Raw genomic sequence first — 26,792 nt, 5'->3', positions numbered from 1 at the left:
AACGTTCTACACTGGAATGTTCTGCATTAACGTTCTACACTGGAATGTTCTGCATTAATGTTCTACACTGGAATCTTCTGCATTAATGTTCTACACTGGAATGTTCTGCATTAATGTTCTACACTGGAATGTTCTGCATTAATGTTCTACACTGGAATGTTCTACATCCATCACAGTAGAACTAAGTGTATAGAGCAGTTACCTGGAACATATACATGATATGTAATATAAAAACATTAACAAACATTTGCAAGAATCTCTGAGTACATGTATGCCATTACCTGCAATCCTTGAGCAAACCTGTAGGCCATTGGTTCTCAATCCGGTCCTCAGATACTGATGGTTTTCTTTTCTGCCACATAGTTCATTACATTCACCTGTTGTTCTAGGTCTAAAACCTCCTGATAGGAGGCTGGCATAACTGGAACAACTGGTGAATACACTTAAGTAAGTACCTGGCAGAATAGAAAACCTGCAGTACTACCTGTACCTGAGGACCGGATTGAGAACCACAGCTGGGCCATCCCTAACCGTAACCCACACTTTAATATCAGGTTTCGAACCAGTCTTTTAAATGCTTTCTTAATTCACATATTAACATGTTTTAGGCAGGTGTCTTTTGATTATTTTATTTTAATGTGATCATACTGAATTGCCCTTCTGGGATACATAAAGTCGTCTGAATCATTTTTACTCTTAATTCCTACCCTACACATTCCTTTACCCAACTTCCCCTCGGGGATTAATATTTATTTATTTGTTTGTTTGTTTGTTTGTTTATTTATTTCCCCCTTTTTCTCCCCAATTGTATCCGGCCAATTACCCCACTCTTCCAAGCCATCCTGGTCGCTGCTCCACCCCCCTGCTGATCCGGGGAGGGCTGCAGACTACCACATGCCTCCTCCCATACATGTGGAGTCACCAGCCACTTCTTTTCAGCTGACAGTGAGGAGTTTCACCAGGGGGACGTAGCGCGTGGGAGGATCACGCTATTGCCCCCAGTTCCCCCTCCCCCTGAACAGGCACCCTGACCAACCAGAAGAGGCGCTAGTGCAGCGACCAGGACACATACCCACATCCGGCTTCCCACCCGCAGACACAAACAATTGTGTCTGTAGGGACGCCTGACCAAGCCAGAGGTAACATGGGGATTCGAACCGATGATCCCCGTGTGGGTAGGCAACAGAATAGACCGCTACACTACCCGGACGCCCCCCTCGGGGATTAATTAAAGTATTTCTGGTTCGGATTGTGGTTCTGAACAAAAGATATATCCCATTTTCCTTCCTTACCTTTTCTCTGATCCTCCATAGAGATGCACACCGTCTGCAGCAGCCCCTCGGTCAGCCTCTGAAGAGCCTGGTAGCTCTCGATGCTGAAAAAGAAACGTTCGTGTGGACGGTTAGCAATCACCTGGAGCTCTTTCATGTTGACTGCTCCCACACCGATGGCAAACACAAGGACTCCCTGCTCTCTTAAGAGCTGGGCGGCTACCACCATATCATCTGAAGAAGCCCCATCTGTAATCACCACAGCGATCTGGGGCACCCGCTGGTCAGCACGGCTTCCGGCCTCCTTGGTGAAGTACTTTGTCTGGAGGAAGCTGATAGCCTTACCAGTTGCTGTGCCACCCAAGCGGTAGGTCAGATTGTCCACCTGCTCCAGCAGGGACATTTTGTCCATGTGATCCTTGAGGAGGAACTCCTGGTGGGGCTCATCGCTGTATTGTGCCAGGCCCACACGGACTTTGTCCTCACCAATGTCAAGGCCTCTGATTAAGCTCTTGAGAAACTGACGGACTTCTTGAAAGTTTTCAATCCCAATGCTGGAGGAACCATCCACCAGGAAGACGATGTCAGCTATCGTGGCGTTGGTGCACTCTAAGGAGGAGAGAAAGGTTTAGAAATATGTATTCTGTTTATGTGTGTATGCATGTGTGTGTAAGAGAGAGAGAGAGAGTGCAAACCAAATGATCTCACTGGAGGATGAACTCTGCAACATTTGTTTTTACAAAGTGGCAGAGACGCATAGGCTCAGCAAATGTGTTCAGTACGATGAAGGAAAACTAAAACCAAACTCTACTGAGAGAATGTTAGTTGACTTTGACCCAGGCTGCACTTTCATGTGGCCTAGCATAAAGTCTAGCATACAGCCTAGCATACAGCCTAGCATACATCAGAAGATTCATGAAGATGGTGTGGGACCCACACGTTGTGCTTGTGTAAGGCTTTGTGAAAACGTGTTGCCTTACTATCACATAATCTTTCACTTTATTTTGTCATCTACTAACATGTTGCAGCATGAAATCTAATTAAATAAGAGACTGAGTGTAATTTCATAGCACATGTATTGTAACGTGACATTTTTGTGGCAATTTTAGCTATAGTTTAAGATCGATGAGTAAAGTTACTTTCACAGAAATGAAACTTTTACTTCCTGTCATTAATCAGACAATGCTCACTGAAGAACTGTGAGGTCTTGTAGAGAATATCTGCTTTGCTGCTGTCTGCTAGAATAATTTTCATATTGTATTTTATCTTGGCTTTTTTGAACAACCATAAGCCAAGTTTTTTTTTTACCTTCAACAAACAATGCACAAATTAACTTTGAATTGTTGGCTGAGGAAATTTCAAAAGAAATGACATAATAAATTCTCCTAGCCAGTTACATGTTCAGAGAAAAAAAATCTTTATTTCAGTATTGCCACGCTTTACTTCATCACTCTCCAGGTATGGCACCAGTAAAGCTGGCTTTGTCAGTTGTACTCAAGCAACATGTATTACCTGGCACCATGATGGACACTGGTCTTTTGGCCTCCTCCACAGTTGTGCAAAGCGTCTGGACGATGCTCTGTGAGATTCCTTGAAGTGCTGTGAAGTCGGACACACTGTAGACATGCTTGTTATGTGGTTCACTTGCGATCTCCCTTAACTGGTTTTCATCCGCGTCTTTGATACCAATGGCATACAAAACAATGCCCCTCCTCTTCAGCTGCTGAGCATGGGCCTCCACGTTATCCTGTGACTTCCCATCGGTGATCACCACAGCAATCTGCAGCACGTTACTGTTGGTCCGGCTACCGGCTGTGTTCACAAAATGTTCCATCAGCATGAAGTCCAAACCCAGCCCGGTTTTGGTTCCACCACCTTTGTAAGGCAGGGTGCTGATGTACTGGAGGATGTCCTCTTTTTTCTGGTAGGTCTTGAGCAGGAACTCAGTACGTGGTGTGGTGCTGTACTGGACCAGGCCAATGCGTACATATTCAGGCCCCACGTTGAAGCTGTTGACCAGAGTGTTCAGGAACTGACGGATCTGTTCAAAGTTCTCAGCGCCGATGCTCCATGACCCATCCACCATGAAGACAATGTCTGCTATGGCCTCTTCTGTGCAGACTGAGAAGGAGGGGAAAGCGGCAGGTTGTCAGGGAAGCCGCCAGGAAAAAAACGTACTACCCAGGACGGTTCTGGGATCTGAGCCAGACGTTTAAAAGCGTGTCCTTAAGAGTGGAAGTGAAGGGTTGAACGTGACGTGTGCAGACGAGGGAAAGGGGAGAGCAGTTTGATGCCAGGTCAAAGGACCTACTGAGAAAACACTTACCCATGTGCATACTGCAATGTAATGCAGCCATGTCTCGGTAAAGCGCTTTGCATGCGGGGACTAGAAGAGTGCCATAGCAATGTGTTCATTCACTGTATTAGGGTTGCTCTGGGAAGCAAGCCACTGCTGGAAAAGCGTGAGTGTGACATAAAGAAAAGGTGAGGGCTTACGCCTGGAGAGCGGTGTTGGTTCCACAGAAGGGTACAGGTTGGTGGCTGGAATCCTACCTTCATCACTAAGAAGCATTATGAAATCACTTCATAGCCATGAAGTCCTAGTTACATACCTTCAACATCCAGCTAGCAGGTCCATAATCACTGTGAGCCATATGGGCGTGTGTACATCCTGGCCAGCTGTGAGGCAACACATCTCTGTGCAGGGTTAGTAATGCTGCTTTCAGGTGCTCGCAAAAAAAGGGAACTTTATAACTCACCACTCAGTTCTGTGGGCACAGCACGTGTGTTTATTTGTGTGTATGTGTGCATTGTCTGTTTGTGTATTGTGTGTGTATTAGATTAGATTAGATTGTTTTATTGTGTGTATTGTGTGTGTGTGTGTTGTGTGTCTGCATGTGTGTGTGTGTTTATTCATAACTATGTGTGTGAGATTATTTTTGTTTGTGTATTATTTGTTTGGGTATTGGGTATTATGTTTGTGTGTGTGCGTGTATATATGTGTGTGTTTTGTGTGTGTGTCTGTAACTAGATACATATCAGTGTATGTACATGTGTTTTGTGTGTGCGTGTGTGTGTGTAACTACATGTGTATCAGTGTATACACATGTGTGGATTGAATCCATATGTACACTGTGAGCCATCGTCATTATAAAATGAGACCATTCTCATTCTGGAATTCAGGAAGTGAGATCATCAGTTTTAGAAATCACACTCACCTGTTGTCTGAGCAGTGTTGCCATAGAAACATGCTGCCATGATGAGACTGAGCAGAAGGCCCTGTCTGGCCTCCATGTTGGAATGATTCTCCAGATGCTCTCTCTCTAACCTGTAGAGAGGAGAGGCTGGAGGTTACCCACACACATTACGATGTAGAACGTTAATGCAGGTGAACAACATGCAGCACAAGATGAACTGCTCCATCACATGATGAACTGCTCCATCACAAGATGAACTGCTCCATCACATGATGAACTGCTCCATCACATGATGAACTACTCCATCACAAGATGAACTGCTCCATCACATGATGAACTGCTCCATCATATGATGAACTATGCCATCACATGATGAACTGCTCCATCACAGGATGAACTACTCCATCACATGATGAACTACTCCATCACAAGATGAACTGCTCCATCATATGATGAACTATGCCATCACACTATGAACTGCTCCATCACATGATGAACTGCTCCATCACATGATGAACTGCTCCAACATATGATGAACTATGCCATCACATGATGAACTGCTCCATCACATGATGAACTACTCCATCACAAGATGAACTGCTCCATCACATGATGAACTGCTCCATCATATGATGAACTATGCCATCACAAGATGAACTGCTCCATCACATGATGAACTGCTCCATCATATGATGAACTGCTCCATCACATGATGAACTGCTCCATCACATGATGAACTGCTCCATCACATGATGAACTATGCCATCACATGATGAACTGCTCCATCACATGATGAACTGCTCCATCACATGATGAACTATGCCAACACATGATGAACTGCTCCATCATAAGATGAACTGCTCCATCACATGATGAACTGCTCCATCACATGATGAACTGCTCCATCATATGATGAACTATGCCATCACATGATGAACTGCTCCATCACAAGATGAACTGCTCCATCACATGATGAACTGCTCCATCATATGATGAACTACTCCATCACAAGATGAACTGCTCCATCATATGATGAACTATGCCATCACATGATGAACTGCTCCATCATAAGATGAACTGCTCCATCACATGATGAACTGCTCCATCACATGATGAAATATGCCATGACATGATGAACAGCTCCATCACAAGATGAACTGCTCCATCACATGACGAACTGCTCCATCACATGATGAACTATGCCATGACATGATGAACTGCTCCATCACATGATGAACTGCTCCATCACATGATGAACTACTCCATCACATGATGAACTACTCCATCACAAGATGAACTGCTCCATCATATGATGAACTATGCCATCACACTATGAACTGCTCCATCACATGATGAACTGCTCCATCACATGATGAACTGCTCCATCATATGATGAACTATGCCATCACATGATGAACTGCTCCATCACATGATGAACTACTCCATCACAAGATGAACTGCTCCATCACATGATGAACTGCTCCATCACATGATGAACTGCTCCATCATATGATGAACTATGCCATCACATGATGAACTGCTCCATCACATGATGAACTACTCCATCACAAGATGAACTGCTCCATCACATGATGAACTGCTCCATCACATGATGAACTGCTCCATCATATGATGAACTATGCCATCACATGATGAACTGCTCCATCACAAGATGAACTGCTCCATCACATGATGAACTGCTCCATCATATGATGAACTGCTCCATCACATGATGAACTGCTCCATCATATGATGAACTATGCCATCAAATGATGAACTGCTCCATCACAAGATGAACTGCTCCATCACATGATGAACTGCTCCATCATATGATGAACTATGCCATCACATGATGAACTGCTCCATCACAAGATGGACTGCTCCATCACATGATGAACTGCTCCATCATATGATGAACTACTCCATCACAAGACGAACTGCTCCATCACATGATGAACTATGCCATGACATGATGAACTGCTCCATCACATGATGAACTGCTCCATCACATGATGAACTGCTCCATCATATGATGAACTATGCCATCACATGATGAACTGCTCCATCACAAGATGGACTGCTCCATCACATGATGAACTGCTCCATCATATGATGAACTGCTCCATCACATGATGAACTGCTCCATCATATGATGAACTACTCCATCACAAGACGAACTGCTCCATCACATGATGAACTATGCCATGACATGATGAACTGCTCCATCACATGATGAACTGCTCCATCACATGATGAACTATGCCATGACATGATGAACTGCTCCATCACATGATGAGCTACTCCATCACATGATGAACTACTCCATCACATGATGAACTACTCCATCACAAGATGAACTGCTCCATCACATGATGAACTATGCCATGACATGATGAACTGCTCCATCACATGATGAACTGCTCCATCACATGATGAACTGCTCCATCATATGATGAACTATGCCATCACATGATGAACTGCTCCATCACAAGATGGACTGCTCCATCACATGATGAACTGCTCCATCATATGATGAACTGCTCCATCACATGATGAACTGCTCCATCATATGATGAACTACTCCATCACAAGACGAACTGCTCCATCACATGATGAACTATGCCATGACATGATGAACTGCTCCATCACATGATGAACTGCTCCATCACATGATGAACTATGCCATGACATGATGAACTGCTCCATCACATGATGAGCTACTCCATCACATGATGAACTACTCCATCACATGATGAACTACTCCATCACAAGATGAACTGCTCCATCATATGATGAACTATGCCATCACATGATGAACTGCTCCATCACAAGATGGACTGCTCCATCACATGATGAACTGCTCCATCATATGATGAACTACTCCATCACAAGACGAACTGCTCCATCACATGATGAACTATGCCGTGACATGATGAACTGCTCCATCACATGATGAACTGCTCCATCACATGATGAACTACTCCATCACAAGACGAACTGCTCCATCACATGATGAACTATGCCATGACATGATGAACTGCTCCATCACATGATGAACTATGCCATGACATGATGAACTGCTCCATCACATGATGAGCTACTCCATCACATCCACAACACAGCCCTGTGTACAGTTTTAGCAAGAGAATGCCTAACTTTGACAGTTTTAATGCTGATGATCTGAGCTACACAGCCCCACATACAGATGATCCATCCATCCATCCATTATCTTAACCGCCTATCCTGCTCTCAGGGTCGCGGGGGTGCTGGAGCCTATCCCAGCAGTCATTGGGCGGCAGGCGAGGAGACACCGTGGACAGGCCACCAGGCCATCACAGGGCCGACACACACACACACACACACACACACACACACACACACACACACACACACACACACACACACACACACACACACACACACACATCCATTCATTCCTAGGGACAATTTAGTACGGCCAATTTACCTGACCTACATGTCTCTGGACTGTGGGAGGAAACCGGAGCCCCGGAGGAAACCCACGCAGACATGGGGAGAACATGTAAACTCCACACAGAGGACAACCCGGGACGACCCACCAAGGTTGGACTACCCCTCAAACTAATCTCCAAAATTAAGTAATTTTTATCAACTGCTGATCTGCAAAAAGTTGTACATGCTTTTATCTATTCTCGGCTTCAGTATTGTAATGCACTTTACTCTGGTGTCAGCAAGGGCTCCCTCCCCCATCTGCAGTTGGTACAAAACGCCGCTGCTCGGCTAATTTTCGGGACAAAGAGGCATGACCACATCATTCCTGTGCTTGCCTCCCTACACAAGCTCTCTGTTACATATGTATATTTTGAATTGATTTTAAAAATATACTGCTCACCGTTAAGGCTTTAAGTGGTCTCGCTCCTACATACATTTCTGATTTATTGACCTGGTATACACCCTCTCAACCATTAAAATCTGCAGATGGAGCCCTGGTGGTTATTCCCAGGTCTCAGGTTTGTTACAAAGGGTGATGAGGCTTTTGCTGTTAGAACCACTACACTATGGATCTCTCTTCCTGTTGAACTAAGACTAGCCAAGTCTCTAGCTCCTTTAAATGTCATCTTAAAACTTTTCTTTTTTTGAAAGCTTTTACTAATGTTTGATATTGCTTTTTATTTATTTATACTTCTTTTATTTTTAGTCCTACTTGTTTTGTCTTACTCTTATTTTTGCCTTGTCTGATTTTATTTCTTTGTAAAGCACTTGTAACATTGTTTCAGAAAAGTGCTATATACATAAAGTTATTGTTTTTATTAGCAGTGTTTTATGGAAACAGATGCCTAATGCAGGTTTGTGCTGGCATGAGGGTGAGTGCATAATGAGGCAATTTTCCTTTTGGAGGCGAACTATTCCTTTGAAAACCTGGGCCTATCAGAATGAAGAGGAGTAAAATAGAAGCGTTAAGTAGAGTACAGTAAAGCAGAATGAAGCGGGAGAGGATGGAGTAGAATAGATAGTAGATAGACAGTTGAGATGTGCTCTACAGGGATCAGAAAATGAGGGCGTAATGTAAAATGCTTGGCAGAATGGCCCCATGTGATCACACAGATGTTTCTCCGCCTGGGCAGCCACAATGCCTCAACATTTAAACCCACCAGGATTCTACTGGCCCTTTTATCCACAGTCTCAAATACTTACTGACCTTCAGGAGAGGATAATGTTTTCTTTCAGTGCCTGGGTTAATTTCCTGGGGTATTTTTCATCATATACATAAAGTAAGTGAGTAAGGCACATGTCTGATAGCTGGAGAACGGGTGTGTTAACAGGACAGGCTATTATCATGCCGTGACCAACCGGGACCGGCTAGACTGGAATAAACCGTCACAACCACATCCTTGATCCTTGAAATGGGGACGGAAGCTGCAGTTCCCACATCAATAGCAAGATAAGTATTTTGAATAGGGACCGGATATTAAGAATCAAGACTCCACAAGAGAGTACCGCCATGTTGTAAGGCTGAAACATACTATCTCACTCACACGTCAGTCATCTGCTGTGGTTGGAAGTCAAAAGTGGGGTGTAAAAATTGTAGTGATATAATTGTGCTTTAAATCATGGAAAGTATTGCTGGTAACTCATAATTCTGATCATATATCATCTATCAAAGTCCGTTTGTGCACAAACAAGGCTTACAGCTCAGTCTTGTTTCGCTCTTATGATGCGTTCTACATCATTCAAAAATCCGCATCTCAACACCATCACGGACAATAACACACACGTGTATGAATAAATCAGATATTCTGAACGTTCGTATAAACTGACTTCATGTGAACTATTAGTGAACACAGGGGTCACATTTACTTTACCAATAAGCAAGGTTTACATCTGAAGTATAAAGTTATGAGAAAATTGTTGTCATGACAACTATCTCTTTGGATAGACTTCCCTCCAGATTAAAGATCTGCAGGAGATGCTGGAAACATCAACCCTGAGTAATGCGGTTAGAAAGCTACCAAGAGCTCTACATGTTGGCCATTCAGTTGACACACTCATCCAGACAAGGTGTAAGAAGAGGAAGAGCAGAACAAGCCTGAATTCTTAGACCAGCAACCGTAAGAAGGTCAAGGGTCAGTCATAGCTCTCCAATAGTAGCTGGGAGAAATATTCCTGTGACCTCAAAATAGTTAAGACTGTTTGAAAAAGGATGAGAAAAGGAATAGTTAAGATTGTTTGAAAAAGGATGAGAAAAGAAACAAGAGACAAGAGGTAAGTTTAATTGTTTCAGTCTCCTGACAGAGCGGGAAATAAGGCATGAAAAACAAATCATTCTTTCAGCTCGCAAAGCCAACACACCAACATTTATTGTGACCCCCAGCTGCTAAGCCACCCAAACCTCAACCCCTATCCCTCCGACCCACTTTCCCCCATATCACAGCATGCCACATTTCTTTTGAACCCTCAATACTCACGGCCAGATAGCACAGACCAATTTTGCAGCACCAGAGCTGTTCGTCATCAAGATAAAATGGTTCCCATCTGGCCATCTGGTTTAGATTTTGGTGCATAACGGTGCCATTTCCTGTGATCTGTGGGCACCAGCCATGTCTCCCCAAAATATCACATGAGGGAGGAGATGAACAGCAAAGAATTCACCACCCGTTCTCCATCAGGGCTGCCCTCGCTGCACTGCCACCACATTGAGAACGTTCATGAGAACAGACCATGTTAGAAATGTACCTCCCACAGTCCTGCTGTATGTCTCATTTTAAAACATCCATCCATCCATCCAGCTTCATTTTAATACATCCAATCATCCAGCTTCATTTTAATACATCCAGCCATCCATCCAACTTCATTTTATTACCATCCAACTTCATTTTGATACATCCATCCAGCTTCATTTTAATACATCCATCCAGCCAGCTTCATTTTAATACATCCACCCAGCCGGCTTCATTTTAATACATCCAGCCAGCTTCATTTTAATACATCCATCCATCCAGCCAGCTTCATTTTAATACATCCATCCAGCCAGCTTCATTTTAATACATCCAGCCAGCTTCATTTTAATACATCCATCCATCCAGCCAGCTTCATTTTAATACATCCATCCAGCCGGCTTCATTTTAATACATCCATCCAGCCAGCTTCATTTTAATACATCCAGCCAGCTTCATTTTAATACATCCATCCATCCAGCCAGCTTCATTTTAATACATCCATCCAGCCAGCTTCATTTTAATACATCCATCCATTCAGCTTCATCCATCCAGCTTAATTTTAATACATCCATCCATCAAGCTTAATTTTAATACATCCATCCATCGAGCTTCATTTTAATGCATCATCCATCCAACAGCTTCATTTTAATACATCCAACCATCCAACAGCTTCATTTTAATACATCTATCCATCCAGCTTCATTTTAATACATCCATCCACCCATCCCATCCACCCATCCATCCAGCTTCATTTAATATATCCATCCATCCAGCTTCATTTTAATACATCCATCCACCCATCCATCCAGCTTCATTTAATATATCCATCCATCCAGCTTCATTTTAATACATCCATCCACCTATCCATCCAGCTTCATTTTAATATATCCATCCATCCAGCTTCATTTTAATACATCCATCCACCCATCCATCCAGCTTCATTTTAATATATCCATCCATCCAGCTTCATTTTAATACATCCATCCACCCATCCATCCAGCTTCATTTTAATACAGCTTCATTTTAATACATCCATCCACCCATCCATCCAGCTTCATTTTAATACATCCATCCACCCATCCATCCAGCTTCATTTTAATACAGCTTCATTTTAATACAGTGGTTGAAAAAAAAATCTCCTTATCCTACTCAAGCAAAATACCTAACTCTTCTTTTAAACACTGTTCAATAACTGCTGTTACTCTGAAAATTACTCAAATATATTTCACCCCAAAAACTTCGCTTGGAAAACAGTCATATTTTAAACTTTGCTTGGAAAACAGTAATATTTTAAAGAATGAAGATGCCAGTCCGCTTGTTTTCTGTGAAACTGGGACTTTCAGATAACCATTGTTTGTCAAATTGGATCAATGAAGTTTGGGAGTTAAGATCCTTCTTATCAGTTACATGACAACTTTCGTCCAGCTTCAAGTACTACTTCTGGTACGGCTACTACTACCATGAATAATAATAACAATAATAATAATAATAAAGGCCAACAGACCAAACATCATCATCAAGAACAAAAAAGAAAAAAGCTGCATACTCATCGACATGTCCATCCTGACCGAAAGGAACACCTCAGTAAAAGTAACTGAAAAACTGTCCAAATATAAAGACCTTGAAATAGAGATTGAACGAATGTGGGGAATGAAAACCACAACAATACCAGTAGTGATAGGAGCCCTGGGACTTGTAAAAAAGGGGATGGAGAAATACATCCAATGGATCCAGGGTAACACCAGAATATGTAGAAGGACTACAGAAGATTGCACTACTTGAAACATCTCATATCCTAAGAAAGGCACTATCCATCAAATAGACTTCTACCTCATTCTAACCCTAGGCCCAAGGAATGGACCCGCTCACTTATCATGTTGTATTACGTATGGCATGAAGTTAAAGGACATTTGTATAATAATAATAATAACAGGATGTGGGGTATGAAGACCAAAAACACACCAATAGTCGTCAGAGCTCTAGGACTCATGAAGAAGGGAGTGGAAAAGTTCACCAACCGTATCCCAGGCAACATCAACATCCATGCTGTCCAGAAGATCACCCTACTCGCAACAGCCCACATATTACGATGAGTACTGTCAATCAAGTGACATCTGCCCTATAGTGCCTCAGGTCCATAGTTTGGACCTGGCTCTACGGGACGTAAAACAGGAAACGTGAAAGAAATAATAATAATAATAATAATAGTAATAGTTATAATAATCTACTACTACTTTCGGCTGCTCCCGTTAGGGGTCGCCACAGCGGATCATCCGTTTCCATTTCTTCCTGTCTTCTGCGTCTTCCTCTGTCACACCAGCCACCTGCATGTCTTCCCTCACCACATCCATAAACCTCCTCTTTGGCCTTCCTCTTCTCCTCTTCCCTGGCAGCTCCATATTCAGCATCCTTCTCCCAATATACTCAGCATCTCTCCTCCACACATGTCCAAGCCATCTCAATCTTGCCTCTCTTGCTTTGTCTCCAAACCGTCCAACCTGAGCGGTCCCTCTAATATAGGGTTAGGGTTACTCCCAGTGAAAATCTTAGCATCTTCGACTCTGCCACCTCCAGCTCCGCCTCCTGTCTTTTCATCAGTGCCATTGTCTCCAAACCATATAACATAGCTGGTCTCACAACCATCTTGTAAACTTTCCCTTTAACTCTTGCTGATACCCTTCTGTCGCAAATCACTCCTGACACACTTCTCCACCCACTCCAACCTGCCTGCACTCTCTTTTTCACCTCTCTACTGCACTCCCCGTTACTTTGGACAGTTGACCCCAAGTATTTAAACTCAAATGCCTTTGTCACCTCCACTCCTTGCATCCTGACCATTCCACTGTCCTCTCTCTCATTCGCGCATAGGTATTCCGTCTTGCTCCTACTGACTTTCATTCCTCTTCTCTCCAGTGCATACCTCCACCTCTCCAGGCTCTCCTCAACCTGCACCCTACTCTCGCTACAGATCACAATGTCATCCGCGAACATCATCGTCCATGGAGACTCCTGCCTGATCTTGCCCGTCAACCTGTCCATCACCATTGCAAACAAGAAAGGGCTAAGAGCCGATCCTTGATGTAATCTCACCTCCACCTTGAACCCATCTGTCATTCCAACCGCACACCTCACCATTGTCACACTTCCCTCATACGTATCCTGCACCACTCCTACATACTTCTCTGCAACTCCTGACCTCCTCATACAATACCACACCTCCTCTCTCGGCACTCTGTCATAAGCTTTCTCTAAATCTACAAAGACACAATGCAACTCTTTCTGGCCTTCTCTATACTTCTCAATCAACATTCTCAAAGCAAACATCGCATCTGTGGTGCTCTTTCGTGGCATGAAACCATACTGCTGCTCGCTGATCGTCACCTCTCCTCTTAACCTAGCTTCTATTACTCTTTCCCAAATATTCATGCTGTGGCTGATCAACTTTATACCTCTGTAGTTGTTACAGTTCTGCACATCGCCCTTGTTCTTGAAAATCGGTACCAGTATGCTTCTTCTCCACTCCTCAGGCATCCTCTCACTTTCCAGGATTGTGTTAAACAATCTAGTTAAAACCCCACTGCCATCTCTCCTAAACATCTCCATGCCTCCACAGGTATGTCATCAGGACCAACTGCCTTTCCACTCTTCATCCTCTTCATAGCTGCCCTCACTTCCTCCTTGCTAATCCGCTGAACTTCCTGATTCACTATCCCTACATCATCCAACCTTCTCTCTCTCTCATTTTCTTCATTCATCAGCCCCTCAAAGTATTCCTTCCACCTTCTTAGCACACTCTCCTCGCTTGTCAGCACATTTCCATCTCTATCCTTGATCGCCCTAACTTGCTGCACATCCTTTGCAGCTTGGTCCCTCTGTCTAGCCAATCGGTACAAGTCCTTTTCTCCTTCCTTAGTGTCTAATCTCTCATACAACTCACCATACGCCTTTTCCTTTGCCTTTGCCACCTCTCTCTTTGCTTTACGCTGCACCTCCTTGTACTCCTGTCTACTTTCTTCATCTCTCTTACTATCCCACTTCTTCTTTGCCAACCTTTTCCTCTGTATAATTTGCTGTACTTCCTCATTCCACCACCAAGTCTCCTTGTCTTCCTTCCTCTGTCCTGATGACACACCAAGTACCTTCCTAGCTGTCTCCCTCACTATTTCTGCAGTGGTTTTCCAGCCATCTGGCAACTCTTCACTACCACCCAGTGCCTGTCTTAACTCCTGCCTGAACTCCACACAATAGTCTTCCTTCTTCAACTTCCACCATTTGATCTTCGGCTGTGTCTTCACTCGCTTCCTCTTCTTGGTCTCTAAAGTCATCCTACAGACCACCATCCGATGCTGCCTAGCTACGTTCTCCCCTGTCACCACCTTGCAGTCTCCAATCCCTTTTAGATGGCGCCTTCTACATAAGATATAGTCCACCTGTGTGCACTTTCCTCCACTCTTGTACGTCACCCTGTGTTCCTCCCTCTTCTTGAAATATGTATTCACCACAGCCATTTCCATCCTTTTCGCAAAATCGACCACCATCTGTCCTTCCACATTTCTCTTCTTGACTCCATACCTTCCCATCACCTCCTCATCACCTCTGTTCCCTTCACCAACATGTCCATTGAAGTCCGCTCCAATCACCACTCTCTCCTCCTTGGGTACCCTCTCCACCATGTCGTCCAACTCACTCCAGAATTCTTCTTTTTCGTCCATCTCACACCCAACTTGCGGGGCATATGCGCTGATAACATTCAGCAATAAACCTTCAATTTCCAGCTTCATACTCATCACTCTGTCTGACACTCTCTTCACCTCCAGCACGCTCTTGACATACTCTTCCTTCAGAATTACCCCTACCCCATTACTCCTCCCATTCACACCATGGTAGAAGAGTTTGAACCCACCTCCGATACTCCTGGCCTTACTCCCCTTCCACCTAGTCTCTTGCACACACAGTATGCCTACCTTTCTTCTTTCCATCATGTCAGCCAGCTCTCTCCCTTTACCAGTCATAGTGCCAACATTCAAAGTTCCAACTCTCACCTCCACATGCCTACCCTTCCTCCTCTCTAGCTGCCTCTGGACATGCTTTCCCCCTCTCCTTCTCCTTCGCCCAACAGTAGCATAGTTTCCACCGACACCCTGCTGGTTAACAGTACCGGTGGCGGTCGTTGGTAACCCGGGCCTCGACCGATCCGGTATGTAAGTCTTATTTATGATCCGCATATTTGATTTGGCAAAGATTTTACGCCAGATGCCCTTCCTGACGCAACCCTCCCCATTTGTCCGGGCTTGGGACCGGCACTAAGGATGCACTGGCTTGTGCATCCTCAGTGGCTGGGTAATAGTAATAGTAATAATAATAATAATAAAAATGATAATCATGATCATGATCATGATGATGACAACTTGCTCTTTTACTGTAGGATATCACTGTATTGCTTTGAAGAGGATTTTACTATGGTTAAAATGACTTATATGGGGGTTAGGGTTACAGTTGTGAAACAAATGAACCTTATATCTCACAGAAAGGTGAATTGGGGGGGGGGGGGTGCCCGGGTAGCGTAGTGGTCTATTCCTATAGACCACTACGCTGCTGAGTTTTAGTTTATATATATATATATATATATATATATATATATATATCAACACAGATACAGGAAAAAAAAAAGTTTTAATGCATTGCAGTACAGGCCTGTTTCGTGCGTCGCACACTCATCAGCAGTTAATGTGGTTAAACAAAGAATCATGATGAGTGTGCGATGCACGAAACAGGCCTGTACTGCAATGTATTAAAACTTTTTTTTTCTTTATCTGTGCTGATATTCCGCTCCTCATTAGTTGAACACTTATAACACCATTGACGGTTTTGGGGGGGAAAAACATATATATATATATATATATATATATATATATATATATATATATATATATATATACACACACACACACACATATATATACGTATATATATATATATATATACACACACAGACACACACATACACACACACATATATATACATATACATACATACATACATACATACATACATACACACACACACACACACACACACACACATATATATATATATACATATATACATATATATACAGTGCATCTGGAAAGTATTCACACCCCTTCACTTCCCCCACATTTTGTTATGTTACAGCCTTATCCCAAAATGGATTAAATTCCTTTTTTTTCTCATCAATCTACACACAATACCCCATAATGACAAAGTGAAAAAGGTTTTGTAGAAATTTTTGCAAATTTATTAAAAATAAAAAACTGAAATATTGCATGTACATAAGTATTCACACCCTTTGCTATGACACTCAAAATTGAGCTCAGGTTCATCCTGTTTCCACTGATCATCCTTGAGATGTTTCTACATCTTGATTGGAGTCCACCTGTAGTAAATCCAATGGATGGGACATGATTTGGAAAGGCACACACCTGTCTATATAAGGTCCCACTGTTGACAGGGCATGTCAGAGCAGAAACCAAGCCATGAAGTCAAAGGAATTGTCTGTGGACCTCCGAGACAGGATTGTATCGAGGCACAGATCTGGGGAAGGGTACAAAAAAATCTCTACAGCTTTGAAGGTCCTGAAGAGCACAGTGGTTTCCATCATTCATAAATGGAAGAAGTTTGGATCCACCAGGACTCTTCCTAGAGCTGGCCGCCCAGCCAAACTGAGCAATCGGGGGAGAAGGGCCTTGGTCAGGGAGGTGACCAAGAACCCGATGGTCACTCTGACAGAGCTCCAGCATTCCTCTGTGGAGATGGGAGAACCTTCCAGAAGGACAACCATCTCTGCAGCATTCCACCAATCAGGCCTTTATGGTAGAGTGGCCAGACGGAAGCCTCTGCTCAGTAAAAGGCACATGACAGCCTGCTTGGAGTTTGCCAGAAAGCACCTAAAGGACTCTCAGACCATGAGAAACAAGATTCTCTGGTCTGATGAAACCAAGATTGAACTCTTTGGCCTGAATGCCAAACGTCACGTCTGGAGGAAACCAGGCACCTCTCATCTACTTGCTAATACCATCCCTACAGTGAAGCATGGTGGTGGCAGCATCATGCTGTGGGGATGTTCTTCAGCGGCAGGAACTGGGAGACTAGTCAGGATCGAGGGAAAGATGAATGGAGCAAAGTACCGAGAGATCCTTGATGAAAACCTGCTCCAGAGCGCTCAGGACCTCAGACTGGGGCGAAGGTTTACCTTTCAACACGACAACGACCCTAAGCACACAGCCAAGACAACGAAGGAGTGGCTTCGGGACAAGTCTGTGAATGTCCTTGAGTGGCCCAGCCAGAGCCCAGACTTGAACCCCATTCAACATCTCTGGAAAGACCTGAAAATAGCTGTGCAGCGACGCTCCCCATCTAACCTTACAGAGCTGGAGAGGATCTGCAGAGAAGAATGGGAGAAATACCCCAAATATAGGTGTGCCAAGCTTGTAGCTTCGTACCCAAGAAGACTTGAGGCTGTAATCGCTGCCAAGGGTGCCTCAACCAAGTACTGAGTAAAGGGTGTGAATACTTACGTACATGCAATATTTCAGTTTTTTATTTTTAATACATTTGCAAAAATTTCTACAAAACTTTTTTCACTTTGTCATTATGGGGTATTGTGTGTAGATTGATGAGAAAAAAAAGGAATTTAATCAATTTTGGAATAAGGCTGTAACATAACAACATGTGGGGAAAGTGAAGGGCTGTGAATACTTTCCGGATGCACCGTATATTCTATAAAAGAAAGGTGAATCAGTTAATCTGGACACAATGTTTAGGCAGGTACCCCTACTCTTATAAACAAGGGTGGGGCTACCTGTATAGTTTATAAGGGTGGGGATACCTGGAGTGAGGTGAGACTGAATAGGTCACTTAGTTGAGTGATGAAAGTTTCTGTCAGTAAACGTCGTGTTACTGGATTACTGAGCATGCATAAAGACAAATCTTACAACTGTACACAGGAAGTATGGTTAGCAATGTAGATTGCCAAATTAGCACACAGTATTTGTAGTGTGTGGTACATATTACTGAGTGCACTAAGTGTTGCCCATTTTAATGCTTCCTACAGGACAGACTTTAGCCCACCTGGCTGAATGGCACCAGGGGAAAACTGAACTGATATATACAAAATGAGAGTTCAAGGCTTCTTAACATCAACAAAACACCAACTCAGAACTTCATTTAGGTTCAGCTCAAATTCCTTTCCCTTGTGCATGGGAGAGTTTTTCAGAGCCACATGTAGGTTTTTTCTAAAGCGTAGGCCATACCTGAGCAACATCACATCCCAGGCTCCAAACATCAAACCAGAACGTTAAAAAGTGATGAGAAGCAGCTCTCGGGAGTTCCTGTGATCAAGTTGCATGAAAGCATGACTCACTCTGTAAGCGCACATGTACACACACGCATGCTTGACATCTGTGAACTTCCCCCAACAGCAGACTGAGCCTGTGTTTAGTAACATGCCACATGATTTGGGCCCCACGAGTTTGGAGAAAGGGGTTCGCTCTAATTTAACACATGTGGGAACGTCCAAGAAGAGGACAGGAAATAAACTTGATTGAAACGTGGGGCTCTGCGTGTTTAAACCACTGAGATGTATTTACATGGGCCTCCATCCATTGCATTTATGCATATTAATTTAAGCAGTGTCAGACATGTCTTCTTTCCAGGTCGGTGCTATAGCTCAAGTGCCTGATGTAAAACAGAGGGACCCCTTTGTTTAAAGACTGATCACTTGGTCCAAGATGAAACCGAACAAATAAGATCTTCTAGAGTGTAGCAGCACCTTCAAGTTTTTTCTCAGATTCACTGGTGACATTACGCTTATCTGGACCAGGAAGGTGGAATAAGGCTCTGAAACTCTGTAAAATAGATTAATGTACAACGTAGGATGAAAAGACAGGAGGTGGAGCTGGAGGTGGCAGAGATGAAGATGATAAGATTTTCACTGGGAGTGATGAAGAAGGACAGGATTAGGAACGAGTATATTAGAGGGACAGCTCAGGTTGGACGGTTTGGAGACAAAGCAAGAGAGGCAAGATGGAGATGGTTTGGACATGTGTGGAGGAGAGATGCTGGGTATACTGGGAGAAGGATGCTGAATATGGAGCTGCCAGGGAAGAGGAGAAGAGGAAGGCCAAAGAGGAGGTTTATGGATGTGGTGAGGGAGGACATGCAGGTGGCTGGTGTGACAGAGGAAGATGCAGAGGACAGGAAGAGATGGAAACGGATGGTCCGCTGTGGCGACCCCCAAATGGGAGCAGCCGAAAGTAGTAGTAGTACATTTCTCATTATAGAATACCAGCAGGCTGTCAGTACATCATGGGACAGAACTACAAACTTATACTCAGCACTGATCCTGAATCGATCAGACAGCATTTTTGTAATTTCAAATTCAACAATAGGCAGTTTTATACACAGTCTGCTTTTTCATTAAAAACATACTAAACAAGCCCAGCAGCTAACAGCTACAGTTGAACACTCTCCTTTCAGGCTCAGTAGCTTCACAGATGCTCTCAGAGGCTCGCAGGTGCCAAGAGCAAACAGCCCTTGTCAACAAACAATAAAGGTTGACCACACACAGCGTAGACACCACAGCAGTTAGCAGGATTCAACAACCTGAGCACATGTGTACACTGTGAACTTAAAGTCATGTGTCTAATCCTTGGTTTTAACAATTCAGCTATCGCTTGCTACAGGAGCCCACCCTGCGTCTCTGTGCTAATGAAACACATCTGAAGAACAGGACCGGATTCGTTGGTTTGAACGTTTATAGATGCTTAGAAAATGATTTAACGTTCCTCATGCTGTGCTGCAGAATGAGCATTCACACTGACGACCAGTTCAGACAGGCTCATGTACTAATTCATTTTCACAGAAATCCTAGACCTGGTGGCCCATATCACAGGCAGAATCACTTACCAAACTACCTGAAGCCGCTGTTGGAGGACTTATCTGTTGTAAGTTGACATGTCATTGGGGTTATGCATCGGGCACCTTCCGTTCACTGATGTTTTTTATTGATGAGACTTAAGGGGCTAAAGCTAAAGTAGTACTCCAGATGTGTCTGGATGCATGCTCAGTAACCCAGGTAAGACATCACAGAAGGTTGAATCAGTTCATCTGGACACGTTTATAGCGGATACGTTTCATCCCTCAACTGAAGAGGTCTGAAGAGGTCACTTAGATGAGGAATGAAATGTTTCTGTTGTGTCCAGATGAAGTCATCCAACCTCCTCTGAGTACTCCAGATTATGAATGTTTTTTACCAGTTCCATGAAGGCATATTGCTGACTGTGCTTGCTGTTCAAATGTATTGTTAAATATGGATACTACTGGGTTGACTCCCCCTCCTCCTCACTCCTATCGCCTACATGCTGCTTCATGTCCTGCCCGGCACTCCCCCATCAGCCCGCTCACATACTATCAGCGTGTATGCACAAACTTGGCCCTGACCCTCCAGGTCATATCCACCCTGTCCAAACACAAACCGCTACTCCAGCCAAGCCCAAACCATATCAAGTTCTGCTGTCGGCCTCAGACTGCATGTACATGTGCCTTCACATACAATCTGCACAACACTGTCAGCAACCTAGAAGCTACTTTCATGGCAACTGCATATTTCTGAAGTGATACAATAAAGGTCGCACAAGTGTCAAGGCTCTCGTTTAACATCTCCTCATTCTGAAAAAAAACGTAATACCACTTTCAAACATCAGTTTGAACATAAAGCTAAGCATAGCAGAAACCAGCCCGTCTACAGTTAAAAAAACACAACTAAACTCCCAACCTGTCCAACAACATGACAATGTTTTGTTGATGATAAAATGAGAGCTGTGTAGATTCTGTTTACACGTTTGGCTCTTTAAGAGTCACACAGTCACCTTTCGTACATTTCCCAAACCACCACACCCACACCACTCCACACCCATCTGGTGGCTATAAACTTGTCAAACCCCAGTGACACCCGCGACCACCACTCCCACGACCACCACTCCACCGCCACACCCATGACCACCACTCCACCGCCAAGTTTTGTGTAGCGCCTCCGGTGCAAACTAGGGGTAGCAGTAAAGGCGCTAACATCTAACTAGGTTCAGTGAAGGGTTTACCTTGACTAACTCATAAGAGGAGTTGATGTGTAGTTGAACAGTTGACAATTTTATTGCCTCACAACAGCAAAATGTACACAACGCTGACTTTTACATAAAGGAATTGAAATAAAAAAATAGAACTATTTAAAGTAAATAAAACAATAAACCAAAGAAAACCTCATTCAAATCACAACTCTCAATGAGTGTTAGCAGTTTGAGATGAAAGAAAAGTTCAGTTCCTTGTCCTCTAGCATATGCGTTGGTCCAAGAGTTCAGTTCCTGATCCATGAGTGTACTGAATCTACTTCAACGATGACTATTCCTACCCTGGTAGAGGAAATAGGCTCGTGTGTATGGGTTCTTATCTGGTGTCTGTATGAATGATTTAGGCTTGTCAGACGTTTCTTGGGACAGAACCTACGGTCGTGGGATCTGTGGGGGTCCCGAGTGGAGACCACCACAGAAAATGAGGCAAAAGTCATTCTACAACATAACAGCCAAGCATGTTCCTCCACTGTCCAGTAATGACACAGTCAGGATTGAGGATGCTGATGGATGGAAGAGAGAAGCGACGGTTCTGCAAGAGGTAGGTAGCTCCACAATCGCTCACGGTGAGAACTGAGGACGGACAAATCCTCAGAAGCAGTCGTCGCAGTCTGTTAAAGACTCCACCAGAGACTGTCGGTGAGCTCAGTGAAGCCCACAGTGAATCTCAGTCCATCTACACACCTCCTATGGACTGTAACACAGACACCGACACAAACACTCCAAGTGAACCTGAGGTGAGAAGGTCCACAAGAGAAACCAGAAAGCCTGATAGACTGAACTTATGAAGAAAAGGAAACGCAAGCAAATCTAAAAAAGAAGAAAGAAATGTGAAGAACTGTATATTGGTCAATGTTGTTAATGTGAAGAACTGCATATTGGTCAGTGTTGTTAAGGTGTTCTTGCAGGCCTTGGTGTTGGCCTAGATTTATGTTTATGCAGGTTAAGTCATGCTACGTATACTGCATATGTGCTCTGAGGTTATGTTAAATGAGAAATGGTTGAGATAACTGACACTAGTGATTTGATAGGTTTTTTTTATTGGAAACCAGGGTTACATACATGTTAGACACAAAGAACAGATCAGTGTTTCACATTTTCTCCCTTTTTTTGGTGTGTTAGAACAGAGAACTACAATAACACCTTGTTCCAACCCCCCACCCATCCCAAATTCTTAAAGAAAACAGGGAAGAAGAAAAAAAAATAATGCACATACAGAACTGAGTAAGTAAATAAGACACACACGCACACGCACACGCACGCACGCATGCACACACACACACACACACACACACACACACACACACACACACACACACACACACACACACACACACACACACAGGGAGTTGATAAAATGAAATGGAATAAAGTAGGGAGGTCAGTGCAATAAAAAGGATGCTCGGGACACCCACCCCAAGGAATAGATTCATTGATAATCAACTGGGGTCCAGAGAGGTAAGAGAATTTACATATGAGATAATAGGCTGCCATTTGTTGTAGAACTTAACAGTTGAGCCTCTTAAAGAATACTTCAACTTCTCTAATGGGAGAAATGACATTAAATCCTTTAACCAGAGGTAGCGGAAGGTGGATTTGGGCTTTTCCACTGTAACAGAATGCGTCTATGGGCAATGAGTGAGACAAAGGCAACAACATCAGAGTTTTCCTTGGTAGGACTGGTGGGCATAGGGGGTACCCCAAAGATGGCTATCAAGGGGCAGGGATCCAGTGTAATTTTGAGGGCTTCTCCTATCATCTTAAAGAAAAGGGACAAGAACTCAACTAATTCTGGACAGGAGAAAAACATATGACTATGATCTGCCGGTGATAAACCACATCTATCACAGGTATCACTCATGCCTGGAAACCGCCTACAAAGCTTAGCTTTTGTAAAATGAACCCTATGCAAGACCTTAAACTGAATTAAACTTAAACGGGAACATGAGGCCGTAGAGTTGACCCTGGCTACTGCCCTGTCCCACCATTCATCTGCCACATCACGTTCTAGCTCCTGCTCCCAACTACCCCTAAGCCCTGCTAGAGAAGTCAAATCCGAGGATGATATAAGGTCATATAGAATTGAGATCCTGCCACGTGCCCTGGGGAGAGAAAGTACCTTAGAGACAAGAGAGCCTACTGGAAGCTGAGGGAAAGATGTGAAATGTGTGCGAGCGTAATTACGAGCTTGAAGATACCGGAACAAATGAGATTGAGGTAAATTGTACTTTAAACAGTGATCATTAAAAGTGTTGAATGAGCCCTTTAAATATAAATCTGAGAAATGGGCCAGGCTTCTCTCTCTCCACAGATTGAAAGCTGTATCTAAATTAGAGGGAGGAAACAAGTGGTTATTACAAATGGGGCTGCATGGAGTGGGAGCAGAAAGTTTGAAATTTTGCCTAATTTGTTTCCAAATTTTCAAAGTAGAGAGTACAATTGGATTTTTAATGTATTTAGGACAGCAAGAAGCCAGAGGGGCACAGACCAAAGCCCTCAGAGATGAAGGACAGGAGAAGTTATCCTCCATTATGCACCAATCGAGGTTGGGAAGAGTTACACCAAGCATGAATTTCTTGAAGGTCGGCCACCCAATAATAAAATAAAAGGTTAGGCAACGCAAGGCTCCCGCCCCGTTTGCTCCTCTGCAACACCGATCTACAGCCCTCGGACTCCTGCCAGCCCAAATAAACCGTGAAATTGTTTTGTCTAACATTCGAATAAATGATTTTGGCAAAAATATTGGAAGGGACTGGCAAAGAAAAAAGAGTCTGGGCAGAATGTTAATTTTAATAGAGTTGATTCTGCCCATCAGAGAGAGAGGGAGTGAATCCCAGCGCTTCAAATCAGATTTAATTTCCAAAACCAACTTCATGAAGTTATGTTTATGGAGAGAGGGGAGGGAGTGAGCAATGTTGACACCCAGATAACGGAAAATGGTGTGGGCCAGTCGGAATGGTAGGGTACCTGGTGAGATTTGCTTTACCACATCATTAATAGAGAAACACTCGCTTTTGCTGAAGTTTAACTTGTAGCCCGAAAACGACCCAAAGGTCGTCAAGATTTGTAAAATATCCTCTGGTTCTGTGACATAGAGCAAAAGGTCATCAGCATAGAGAGAAATGGGATGTTCCTGTCCAGCCCTGCAAATACCAGTGAAGAGTGGGAAGGATTTGAGAGCAATGGAGAGAGGTTCTATAGCTACTGCAAAGAGCAGGGGAGAGATTGGGCAACCTTTACGGGTACCTCTTGTTGGAGGGAAATAGTCAGACCTTTGCGAGTTAGTCATCACGTAAGCAGTAGGAGCAGAGTATAAAAGTCGTATCCAAGAAATAAATTTAGACCCAAAACCAAATTTCTCCAGAACAGAAAACAAGTAAGCCCACTCGCTGCATCACCTTGGGAAGGTGATGCAGCGTATAGAGAGCGCTGGTCTGAAGCTCAACTGAGAAAAGTTCTCCTTCAGGCAGAGTGAGCTGCGGTTTCTCAGGCACCTCATCGACCGATCTGGGGTCCGGCCGGACCTGGATAAAGTGAAAGCCATACAGCAGCTCTCACCACCCACAGACGTGCACGACTTAAAGAGGATATTAGGAATGGTGAACTATCTTGGAAAATACGTTCCCAACCTTGCAACCATGGGAGAACCTCTGTATGAACTTTTGAAACACAAAAATACATGGACATGGGGTCATGCACAACAAGCGGCATTTGAACAGATCAAAAGGCTGCTGACGTCCGCACCCGTGCTGGCCTACTATGATGCGACCAAACCCACTGCCATGTCGACTGACGCAAGCAGCTACAGGTTAGGGGGTGTACTGCTTAAACTCCACGGGGAGCAGTGGAAAGCAGTGGCGTATTGCTCCAGACGCCTAACTGAAGCAGAGACTCACTACGCCCAAATTGAGAAGGAGCAGCTGGTGGGTGTGTGGGTGTGTGAGAAATTTGACAGATATCTTGTGGGACTGGAGCAGTTTAAACTGATAACCGACCACAAGCCGCTAGTACCTCTCATAAACAGCCGCAGCCTGGACAACGTCCCCATACGTTGTCAGCGCCTTCTCATGAGGCTCATGAGATTTAATGCGGTAGCAGAGTACGCTCCTGGGAAAAACTCTGCTGGTTGCAGACACCCTGTCACGCAGTCCACCAGCAGGCATGGGCAAAGTGAGTAATACAGACAGCGAGGTGGCTTTCTACGTGGCGAGTGTAGTGGGGGCAATCCCAGAATCCAAGGGTAAGATGGATGAAATTATAGGGGCGACTGCAGCTGATGCCGAACTGATGTTTGTCATGCAGCTTATAAAGAGAGGATGGCCTGAGCACTCAAACTGTACCTAACGATGCTAAAGCATACTTCCAAGTCAGATCAGAGCTATCAGAGTATGATGGCCTCATCCTAAGAGGAAGCAGGATTGTATTGCCGAGGTCAATGAGGGCAGAGATCCTTCAAAAGATTCACGGAGGGCACCAGGGCCTCACAAAATGTAGGGAGAGAACATATTCATCCTTGTGGTGGCCCGGACTCGCTACGGAGATTAACAGGCTAGTGACGAGGTGCCAGGTGTGCTGTGAAATGAAAAGAACTCAGCAGAAGGAACCTCTCATTTCCACACCTCTCCCAGCACGACCCTGGAAGAGAATTGCCATGGATCTCTGCGAGCTCAATCACCGCAGTTACCTGGTAATATCAGACTATTACTAGAGGTTTCTAGAAATATTGCACCTTCCCTCCACAACTAGTGCACAAGTCATCCAAAAGCTCAAAACAGTTTTTGCCAGGTTCAGTATCCCAGACGAGATGGTAAGTGATAACGGACCTCAATTTTCAAGTGCCGAGTTCAGAGAGTTCGCCAAGCAGCTTGACTTCAAACACTATACATCCATTCCTCACCACCCACAAGGCAACGGCCACGCTGAGAGGGCCGTGCAGACAGCTAAGAAAATTTTCAAGCAACAGG

At 43.9% G+C, this 26,792-nt stretch overlaps 1 protein-coding gene across 1 annotated transcript in view; it reads right to left on the bottom strand.

The window, feature by feature from the left end:
- Positions 1-26,792, bottom strand: part of col6a4a (collagen, type VI, alpha 4a) — a 151,674-nt gene that overhangs the window by 101,761 nt on the left and 23,121 nt on the right. The window contains exons 2-4 of the mRNA XM_056286202.1: positions 4,490-4,599; positions 2,784-3,392; positions 1,293-1,880 (exon numbers count right to left, since the gene is read on the bottom strand). Coding sequence (XP_056142177.1) covers positions 1,293-1,880; positions 2,784-3,392; positions 4,490-4,565 — 1,273 coding nt within the window. The 5' untranslated portion in view covers positions 4,566-4,599. The remainder of the gene's footprint in view (positions 1-1,292; positions 1,881-2,783; positions 3,393-4,489; positions 4,600-26,792) is intronic.

This window comes from Lampris incognitus, chromosome 9 (genome assembly GCF_029633865.1).
Source record: "Lampris incognitus isolate fLamInc1 chromosome 9, fLamInc1.hap2, whole genome shotgun sequence".
NCBI lineage: Eukaryota > Metazoa > Chordata > Actinopteri > Lampriformes > Lampridae > Lampris > Lampris incognitus.
Note: the sequence above shows the minus strand (reverse complement) of the source record. Positions and strands in the feature narration are given on the sequence as shown.